A 10,897-nucleotide genomic window follows, 5' to 3' on the forward strand; every position below is an offset into this window, starting at 1 on the left:
ATTTTGGTCCACACTGTGTGATAGAGGGAAGATAAAGAGCCTTGACCAGTGCTGTCCGACACCCTGGCCACTCATCTCATTTGGCTCTTTACAATGAATTAAAATGAAATATAATCTAAAATTCAGTTTTTCAGAGTTCTTTGGTGTCCTAGCATTGAGGACTCGATCAAGTGACTGCTGTGGCTTGGGTCTGATCTCTGGCCTGGGAAATCTCACATGCCCTGGGGTGCAGCCAAAAAAAAAAAAAAAAATTTCAATCTCTCTTTTGCATTATCCAGATTTCGAGTGCTCAGGAATAGCTACATATGGCCAGTAGCTACTACACTGGCCAGTATAGATAATCTAAAACACTTTCATCATCACAGAACCTTCTATTGGACAAAGCTCCCTAAATCCTTAGAAGGAAAAGCAGTGCATTCCTGCTTCTGAGCTGGCCTACCGACACCCTCTTGTCCCCTCTTCCACTAAGGGACCAGAACACCAACGGTGCCCCACATCTGCCCCCTAGACTTTCTGCTCCACAGGGAACAACACTATCTGCCTTGACTCCCCTGTGCCGCAGAGGGCAGTGCTCTGCAGGTAATAAGGATTTGTTGAAATAATGAGCCCTCAATTAGTTTTTGTTAAATGCTGAAAGCCCAAAAGGTGAGTTAAGGAGAGAAGTAACAGAAGAAACCCCTACTTGGCTTCCTTTCTCACCTCCCTACCCGTTTCTCTGGTGCCCACCACCACCACTCCAAAGAAGCAATCAGAGGCAGCTCTGCCTCCAGAACTTCGTGTCTCAAACCATGGGAACCCTTCAAAAATATCTGCTCCATGTCTCAAACCAATCTAGCTTGTGAAGGCTGTTCGCACAATCATCTTCTGTCTTCCTCCACCTCCGGCTCCTCTGCCCCTAGCAGGTGTTCAATAAATGTTTGCTGGATAATGGGCGGATGGATGGATGGATGGATGGATGGATGGATGGATGGATGACTCAGTTGCCCCTGGTCTGCCGCAGGGACTTGGGGAGACGCCACCCTTCTTGGGCTGAGGGAGACAGTCCTCGCCCCCACGCAGCGCTGAGCTGGAGCTAGGCGATCGGGGCCCGCGGGCCGGGGGTCGGGCGGGGCGCACCCCTCGGGGGCGTGTCCTCCCGGGCCCGGGCGCCGCCGCCCTGAGAGGCGGGCTGCAGGCCCGCAGGGCCGCAGCGGCCGCAGAAGGCGGGCGGCAGCGAGCATGGAGCGCGAGCTGGAGGCGCTGACCGCCCGGCCCGCGTGCCCGGCGGAGCCGCCCTTCCAGGCGCTGGTGGAGGCGGCGGGCGGCCAAGGGCAGGTGCTGCTGGTGGGCGAGCTGTGGGAGCGCGAGCAGAGCCGCACGCTGCTGTGGGACTTCGCCCGGGCGGTGTTCCCACCCCAGCAAGCCCCGGGCAAGCCGGGAGACGCGGCGGTGCCGGGCACCGGGCCCGGGGCGCCGGGGGCGCAGAAGGCGCCCAGGATGGCGGGGGCGCGCGCCTTCCGCTCGCCGCTGGTCTTCGTGCTGTGCCGCGCGTCGTCGCTGGCCGCCCGGCAGCCGCGGCGCCACCTGCGGGAGATGCTGCGGGACGTGCGTGGCCGGCGCCGGGCCGGGGCGGCGCTGGTCGGGGTGCTGGTGGCCGAGGCCGAGCGGGAGGACGAGGTGGCCCCGGAGCTTCGGCTTCTGGAGGCGCTGCTGCGCACCGTGTTCGGCCGCCAGGCTGGGGGCCCAGTACAAGCGGCCGCCTACTGTCCCGGCCACCCGGCCTCCAGTCTGGCCGTCCAGGCGGCCGCCTGCAGGGCTCTGCAAGCCGCGGGGCCAGCGCGACCAGGTGAGGGGGCGCGAGGCCCGGAAGGGCGCGGGTGGGTAGCGGGCGCTGGGCAAGGCCCGCCAGTTGGAACTCTTTAGGCCAACCCCCTCATTGTACATCGAAGTCAACTGAGGCCCGGAGAGGGGAGGTGCTTCGCCCTGGGCCTCCCAGCTAGGGCTCAGCAGGACCTGCGCAAGGGTCTGAGTCTGTCTATGGAGGATTCTGAGTGCATGGGAAACACAGGGGCTTAGGAAAGCCCAGCGGACAAGCAGAAGGCAGGGGAGGTTGGTGGAGAGAGGGTTGGACTGAGCTGGGCCGTGATCTGGGTGGGAGTTAGAGGAGGAGAAGGGAAAGCCTTGGGATGCGCCGGTTTCTGGGTGGGGAGAGGGCAGAGCCGGGTTTCCCAGTGCCAGGAGCTTCTGGGCCATCAAATGCGAAGGTGCAGGCTCAGAGTGGAAGCGCCACAGGGTCAAAGGAAGAAGGCAGAGAAGAGATGCCAGGACTTGGAGGCAGGGGGAAAGGATGTCAGGGAATGAGGGCACAGAATTTCCCAGCCCTCCTAGGCCACCTCTCTGGCTTGGGCACCCACTGCCACATCTCCCTGTCTTCCCTTCACAGTCTCCTGAAATGTGGGGAGGGGAGGCTGAGTGTCCTTTCCCCACCCTGGGGACTGCTGCCATCAGCAGAGGGTCAGAAGCTCCACCACCATGGTACCCATGGTTGTGCAGAAGCTTTCCGGTGACCCTGAATTAAAATATGGACATTGGGAGTTCCCATGGTGGCTCAGCGGTTACGAACCTCACTAGGATCCATGAGGACTCAGGTTTGATCCCTGGCCTGGCTCAGTGGGTTAAGGATCCAGCATTGCCATGAGCTGCAGTATAGGTCATATGTGCGGCTTGGATCCCATGTTGCGGTGGCTGTGGTGTAGGCTGGTGGCTGCAGCTCTGACTGGACCCCTAGCCTGGGAACCTCCATATGCCACAGATGCAGCCCTAAAAAAACAAACAAAAAGGACAGTAAGTACCGCTGGATCTGGCAAAGCTGGGACATGCAGGAGCCAGCGTAGGGGAGCGGGGTTCTGGCAAAGAGACCTAATACCTCTGATGTCACAAATGTCACAGACTTAACCTGCCAGCCTGGCCGGCCTAGGTGAAGGCCATCCCTATGAGCTGTGGAGTCCGCTCTAACCTCCCCTACCCTTTCCCACAAGCCTTCAGTTGAGTCTGCGAGGAAGCCAGCAAAATATGAAACTCAGTGACCAGCATCCTAAAGGACACGGAGAATGTCCTGAGGTGGACTGTCCTTCTGTCAGTGTTGATGCCAGCACCTTCGCTGACCTGGCCCCATGGGGAAATTTTTCTGTCCCCTAATGAGCTGGCGCCTAGAAAATTCTCTGAGCCTGTAGTCGTTTCGCCGTCTCCTTTTCCCAGGGAACAATTTTAATTCCCCAGAGCCACGCTCGCTCTGGCCTCCTAAGCTTTTGAATACATCACAGGTGCCTCAGAATGAAAAGCCTTTTCTTCCATCCTTCTTTTCCTGACCAATCCCATCGCATCATGGAGAACTGGACTTCCTCCTCCAGAAAGCCTGCCCTGACCCTGCCCACTCCCATTTGTAAATTCACAAATGAAATCCCAGATCCTGCCTTGGCGCTCCAAGCTCTTACCACGTGGTTTTGTCACTTTCCCTTTGAGTTTAATCGCCCTTGTATGCCTCTTTCCCAACACCCGGCTTGGCATGCAGAATCCTTGCCTCCTTTTCCACACTAACACTTGAAAGTGTGTAGCATTTTGCAAGGGAATCAATCTCTACAATGTTAAACTCAATAGGGCTTTGTAAAATCATACTGAATGTGAAACCTTTCATTAATGCCTGAATGTTATGAGTGTGATTGTAACTCATGATCCAGTAATTTCTTCCGGGCTTTTGCTGTGCGCTGCACCAGGAGTTCGCATTGCTAAGATGATTCGGGATTGCGGTTTTCCAGTTCCTTTTCTCACTGTTGGATGGCCATTTTTATTTATTTATTTATTTATTTTTTTTTTTTGCCTTTTTTTTTTTTTTTAGGGCTGCGCTAGCAGCATGGGGAGGTTCCCAGGCTAGGGGTCCAATCAGAGCTACAGCTGCCAGCCTACACCACAGCCACAGCAATGCAGGATCTGAGCCACATCTGCGACCTACACCACAGCTCACGGCAACGCCGGATCCTTAACTCACAGAGCGAGGCTAGGGCTGGAACCCGCAACCTCATGGTTCCTAGTCAGATTTATTTCCACTGCACCGCAGCAGGAACTCCTGATGGCCGTTTTTATACTTTTAGGTTGCCTGCTTCTTGGTAGTGCCCCTTTCCCAGGTTTACATCTAATAGAGCTACTTTTAGGCTGAAAAACTAAGGACGCAGTCTTGTCAGAATTGGGTACAAATTATGAGTCAGTAGTTCCAAGTAAAGAATTATGAACGAGCATTTTCTGTGTTTTGGCTGCCTGGGATCCTTTTTAATTTTTTTCATATTTATTTTCATTTTTATTTTGCTTTTTAGGGCCACACCAAGGTATATGGAAGGCTAGGAGTCGAATCGGAGCTGCAGCTGCCGGCCTACACCAGAGCCACAGCAACACTGTGGGATCTGAGCTGCATCTGTGACCTCAGCTTATGGCAACACTAGATCCTTAACCCACAGAGTAAGGCCAGGGATCGAACCCACGTTCTCATGGATACTAGTGGGGTTCGTTGCCACTGAGCCACAACAGGAATTCCCCTGGAGTCCTTTTTAAAATCTTTGTTTCAATTGACCTTATTCTAGGTGATTAGGGATTGCAAGTGATTCCCAGATAACTAAAGTGGTGAAGAAACTCAAACCAATATGTAATTGTTTTGTGCGTGGTTATAAAAAAAGATTAATTCTTATTCCTATTAGAAATCGTTTGATGAGTCCCCTGGTGGCCTTGGAGTTAAGGATCTGGTGTTGCAGGGTTCCATCCCTGGCCCAGGAACTTCTGCATGCCTGTGGGTGTGGCCAAAAAAAAAAGAAATTGAACTCAAAATGTGGGAGGGCATCACTGCTCTTTGAGCTTTTTCTTTGGTGCCATGTAATTGCAATTCATTTCATGTCATTTCTGATACTATAATTCTCCCAACATAGGGTTTTTGTGAAGATGAAATGAGGTAATATATATACAGCAATCTTTGGCGGGGGAGTTCTTTTGTTTAAAAACCCCACCCCCTTTTGCAAACCAGAATTTTTTTTTAATCAGACGGTTGAAACTAGGGCAGTTGACAGTTGAAGCTCTTGGTTCGCTGAACAGAAAATTCTCTCAGTCGTGTCAAACAGCGTGTGACCCACTGCCTCTGGGACTTTGTGTTCTTTCTAACAGATGGAGCCTGGGAGAGACCTGGCCTCCCAGCTCTGCTGGCGTGCTTTTCCTGGGGTCCTTGGAGCCGGGGGAAGGACCCAGATGCCAGCCCCCCAGTTGAGGGTGAGTGTGTCTGTCGCCTTCCTGGCCTCCTGGCCCCTGAGGGCTGGGGGTTCCCGATGGTGGTCATATGCACACAGGGACTGTAGGCAGGAGTAAGACCAATATCCACCACTGGCCACATGCGGGGTGTGGGCATGAGCAACAAGAGGTGCGGGCACCGCCAGGTAGCCGGCATCGAGGCTAGGTCAGCAGGGCTCAAGCCCCAGGAGTGTCAGCCTAAGGAAGGGGTGCAGGTGGGGCTGCAGTGCAGGTGTCGGACGTGCGTGGTGGGACACCTGAGCCAAATTCGTATTGTCTCCCTCAAAGATCTGGGGGGGTTTACGGATCAAGTGACATTTACCCAGGGGCGGGGGGATTTTCTTAGGCAGCAGTGGGAAGATTTGGGGAGAGAGCACCAGAAACCAAAGCTTGCAAGCATGATGTCCAGCTCAGAAAAGGGACTCCCGCCAAGAGTGTAGGGGTGGGGGAGAGGGGTGCAGAAGGAGACTAGTAAGGGCCGAGGGTGAGGAGGAGGAGGAGGAGTGTTGACACCAAATCAGGCCCTGGACCCAGGTCTCCGGGGAATAGAGGGCCAGTGGTGACTTCCGAGCCAGGCTGTGCAGATCAGGCGTGTGTTTAGAGAGGGGACTGGCCTGCAGGAGCTGGGAGGGACTGCAGGCAGCGCCCAGCTTGGAGAAGACTGCCCCCTGCTGGAGCACTGAGGTCCCATCCTGCTGGCTGTCAGCTCCAAGGGGCCCTCTCACCACCCAGCAGCCACTGCACCTTCAACCTTCCATCAGCAGAAGGACCTCCTCTCCTATAACCTAACATAATCGCAGGAGTGACAAGCCATCACCTTTGTCACACCCCCAAATCCAGAGCGTGACAATCTCATCATGGTTACAGGTCCCACCCAGGGATGGGAATCTTGGGGGCCCTCTTAGAATTCTGACCACACAATGGCAAGCTCAACAAACACAAAAGAAACAAATACTCAAAATCATTTATGTAATTCCCTCACTCAGAGGTAACAATAATCTATATTTTGGGGGAGATCATTTCCCTCTGTCTCTGTTTAGCTATCTATTTGTGTTGCTTTATACTATTTAAATTTTAATAAATTTTCTTCTATGTAATATATAAGTCATCTGCAAAATGTCTCACATTTAAAGTATTTAACTGTGAAACTGTTTGTGTCAACCTCTCCATTATCATTTTGAACGCATCTGGGAACTTAAGGGGGGAAAAAAGCAAAGGAATCATAAACAACTGATTATGCATAACCCTGATAACTTCCCTCTGTGGCGTATAACAAATCGTTGAGTCTTAAGTAGAAGCGAATGTATTAAGATGCAAATTGTATGTTTGGACTATACAATACATTTACAATATAAATAATAAACTGATTATACCTTCTTGCGTACATTTACATACACAGTTTTAGAATCGACTTTCTTCATCAGTAACATATTGTGACTGCAATGTTTCGTGGCGATAATTATATGTCAACATCTTTCATCTTTTTTTTTTGACGGTAACTGTAGGGTCACATGCAGTTGTAAGAAATCACTCACAGAGATCCCATGTACAGGAGTTCCCGTCGTGGTGCAGTGGTTAATGAATCCGACTAGGAACCATGAGGTTGTGGGTTCGATCCCTGGCCTTGCTCGGTGGGTCAAGGATCCGGTGTTGCCGGGAGTGGCCCAAGAAATGGCAAAAAGACAAAAAAAAAAAAAAGAGAGAGAGAGATCCCATGTACATTTTGCCCACTTTTCCCCCATGGTAACATCTTGCAAAACTATAGGATAATATTACAACCAGGAACTTGACATCGAAGCAATCCACGGACCTTATTCAGACTTCCCAAATTTTACTTGCCCCTGTATGCATGTTTATGCCCATGGAATTTTATACATCGTTTTTTTGCGTGTCTTTTTAGGGCCGCACCTGTGGCATGTGGAGGTTCCCAGGCTAGGGGTCTAATCGGAGCTGTAGCCAGCGGCCTACACCACAGCCACAGCAGCATCAGATCCGAGACGCGTCTGCAACCTACCCCACAGCTCACGGGCAATGCCAGATCCTCAACCCGTGGAGCAAGGCCAGGGATCGAACCCTCAACCTCGTGGTTCCTAGTCGGATTCGATTCTGCTGCACCAAAACGGGAACTCCCTATTTTATACATCATTTTTAATGCCTGAATCTCATCATGTGAGTGAGCCTCAGTTTACCCAGCCAGTCCCTTTGTTGGACATCAAATCATTTAGGACGCTTTCTGCTACAGTTAAAGAAACCAGGACTCGAAGTAGCGTAAGCAGCCAGAGAATTCCTTATCGCACCTGAAAGCCAGTCTCGAGGTGGAATCAGCTTCAGGGCTGGTTGATTCAGGGGCCCAGTGACCCCATCGAGGACCCAGGTTCTTTCTTTGTCTCTGCTGGGCCATCTTTGGTGTTGTTTCATCCTTAGGCTGGTAGCAAGATGGCTGGAGCCGTTCCACTAATTATTCCTCATTATTTCCTTAGGATAAAAATCTAGAAGTGGTACTGATGGGTCAAAGGGTATGTACATCTTTAAGGGTTTTGATACAGATTTTGTTGTGTTTTTATTTTTATTTATTTTTGTCTTTTTGCCATTTCTTGGGCCGCTCCTGCAGCATATGGAGGTTCCCAGGCTAGGGGTCGAATCGGAGTGGTAGCCACAGGCCTACGCCAGAGCCACAGCAACACGGGGATCCGAGCCACGTCTGCAACCTACACCACAGCTCACAGCAACGCCGGATCCCTAACCCACTGAGCAAGGCCAGGGATCGAACCCACAACCTCATGGTTCCTAGTCGGATTCGTTAACCACTGAGCCACGACAGGAGCTCCAAGATTTTGTTGTGTTTTTAAAGTAGATAGTGGCTGAGGCCAACCTCTTCCCTTGCACTCCTAGCTGACCACACAGAACCTTGATCATCTGATTGGGTGACTCCTCCTGTGTTCCAGGTGACTGCCAGGACCCCGAGGAGGAGCTGGCACTGACAGCCGTGTATCCCAACGGAGACTGTGAGGAGACTGGAAAGGGGTCAGGAGCCTGGGATGGAGTTGCCCCCGCTCCCGCTAAGCCCACTGGAGACTTGAGATGAAAGGCGGACCCCTGGCTGCCCGAACTCTAACCTGCAGACCGGAGGCTGGCTCCTTTCACTGAGCTGCCCAGCCTCCACGTTGACCTTGGGATGGTGGTAGCTACGAAGGCGCCGCCTGCCGGGAGGCTGTTGCATTGACCACCAGGCAGATACCAGCCAGGCTGCAGGACTTACTAAGCTAAGCTGGACCTTGGAAAATGTATCCTGGGGAACCTGCCCCCCACCTCGTTTTTGCTCACTCTCTGGTCACAGTGGGGTTATTTTTTTCTCTGTGTGCCTCGATTTCTCTATGCCACTGAGACTTGGAAGTTCTGCTGTGCTGTGGCATCCTGGGGTTGTTTGCAGGAACATCCATCATTTCAAGGGCAGCTGGGCCAGAAGTCATCAGATCTGAGAAGGTAGCCGTGGACTTGTCACCTGTCACTCAGCCTTTGGGGCTTCTGTTTCTCAAAGGCGTAAAAAGCACTGTCAGCCAAGTGGCTCTCAACTAGGGGCCAGGCTGCCCATCCTAGCAGCACTGGAAGTGTGTGTGTGTGTGTGTGTGTGTGTGTGTGTGTGTGTGTGTGTGTGTTTGGAGAGTCACTGCAACTGTGGGCTACCCCTGGCATTTCGTGGGCATCTCACAACGTGCAGGACAGTTCCAGCAGCATAGAATTGCTCCACTCAAAATGCCAATCGTAGCAACTTTGAGAAACCCTGAATGAGACAATCTCCTCCCCATTAAAATCTAGGAAGAGTCCCCAGAGCAGAGAGTGTTGGCCTTTCTGGGGCTGTGGCTCCCAGAGCAAGCCAAGACAAAGACACACTGCCACCCCGGGGGCCTGTTGGGCCAGAGCCAAGATGGTCCACATGCTGCAGGCCCAGGACATAACTAGCTTTGCACATCTATGAGAAAAAAGGGCCATCTTTCTTTTTCTTGTTGACATTGACTTTCTGTGCCAAGTTCTTTGAGAATAAAGATGCTAAGAACTGGAGTTCTTGTCATGGCCCAATAGAAACGAAACCGACTGGTACCCATGAGGTTTCAGGTTCGATCCCTGGCCTCGTGAACTGTGGGGTAGGTCACAGAGGCAGCTCAAAACCTGCGTTGCTGTGGCTCGGAGCAGCTCCGATTCGACCCGTAGCCTGGGAACCTCCATATGCTGCAGGTACGGCCCTAAAAAGAAAAAAAAAAAAAAAAAAGATGCTAGGAACTAACCACAGCACCAAACAGAAGAAAAGATAAGGGAGTAAATTATAAGACCCTAGGACTTGCTCTTGAGCCCAGATCCTAACTCAAGGTCAAAGCAGATGCAGCCCAGAGGTGCCGAGTTCCTGACCCTTTTTTTTCTCAGTTTGTGAATCAACCAGGATTGATGCTGTTCCCCTAAAAGCCAGGAAGACCACCTCTCTGTTCATCAGAGGGAACGCTGTTACCTCCCTCGTCTTTCTCACCTGCCCCTGGAGAAATCCAGTCTTTGGAATGGCAAGGACAGATCCTGATTTTCCCTGGTAGGAAGCACTATCTAAGGGAAGAGGCTCAATTCATTCATTCCTGCACGTGGTTCGATGAGCAGACAGGCACTTGCGCCTACTCTTAGCCCAGCGTTCTCTGAGATGCTCCGTAATTCGCATGAGCTATTTCCACGCTCGCTATGAAGGCCACCAAATGTAGAATGGGAAACCTTCTGTGGCCGAGGGGCTCTTTGATGGTAAGGAGGAAGGCACTGTGCTCCGTGCCTCAATTTATTCTCTGTGATGGGGGGCCTATCCGTATCAGCGTGAGGGCCGGCCGGGTCACAGCAAGGACCCAGCCGACTTCCTCCAGCACAAGAGTAGACTCAATGAACTGCTGTTGATTTTGTTTTAAAATGGGGAGACTAGGAGTTCCTGTCATGGCACAGCAGAAACAAATCCGACTAGGAACCATGAGGTTCGATCCCTGGCCTCGCTCAGTGGGTTAAGGATCTGGCGTTGCGGTGAGCTGTGGTGTAGGCCGGTGGCTACAGCTCTGATTAGACCCCTAGTCTGGGAACTTCCATATGCCGTGGGTGCAGCCCTAAAAAAAACGATAAAAAGGCATAAAATAAAATGGGGAGACTTGTATTTTTGAAGCTGCTGTATTTTTCTATTTCTCTGTTTATTTCTCTGTAATAATTCAGCTGGAGTTTTATTATTGGGCGGGGGGAGGGAGTTTTTTAAGTTAGGAATTGCTGAAGGCAGAAGTCACAAGACAGCAGCCTCTGTCAAAAAGTCTTTTGTATTTGTGGCCAATACTTGAAGTTTGGAAGACTGCACATTTAAAAAGCTAGTTTTCGGAGTTCCCGTCGTGGCTCAGCGGAAATGAATCTGACTAGTATCCATGAGGTTGTGGGTTCGATCTCTGGCCTTGCTCAGTGGGTCAAGGATCTGGCATTGCTGTGAGCTGCAGTGTGGGTCACAGACACAGCTCAGATCTGGTGTGGCTGTGGCTGTGGCATAGGCCAGCCGCTACAGCTCTGATTTGCCCCCTAGCCTGGGAACTTCCATATG

The 10,897-nt window shown here is 51.9% G+C and overlaps 1 protein-coding gene across 1 annotated transcript; it reads left to right on the forward strand.

Moving 5' to 3' along the window:
• Positions 1-1,158: 1,158 nt before the first annotated feature.
• On the forward strand, positions 1,159-10,479 carry C15H2orf72 (chromosome 15 C2orf72 homolog). The gene is made up of 3 exons (XM_005657589.4): positions 1,159-1,825; positions 5,182-5,283; positions 8,247-10,479. The coding sequence occupies exons 1-3, from the start codon at positions 1,219-1,221 to the stop codon at positions 8,384-8,386; spliced, it is 849 nt and encodes a 282-aa protein (XP_005657646.1). The 5' UTR covers positions 1,159-1,218; the 3' UTR covers positions 8,387-10,479.
• The last annotated feature ends 418 nt before the right edge of the window (positions 10,480-10,897 follow it).

This window comes from Sus scrofa, chromosome 15 (assembly GCF_054392235.1).
Source record: "Sus scrofa isolate SSC_HxYL_T2T_F1_AM1 chromosome 15, Sscrofa_HxYL_maternal_Yorkshire_Landrace_v2.0, whole genome shotgun sequence".
Lineage (NCBI taxonomy): Eukaryota > Metazoa > Chordata > Mammalia > Artiodactyla > Suidae > Sus > Sus scrofa.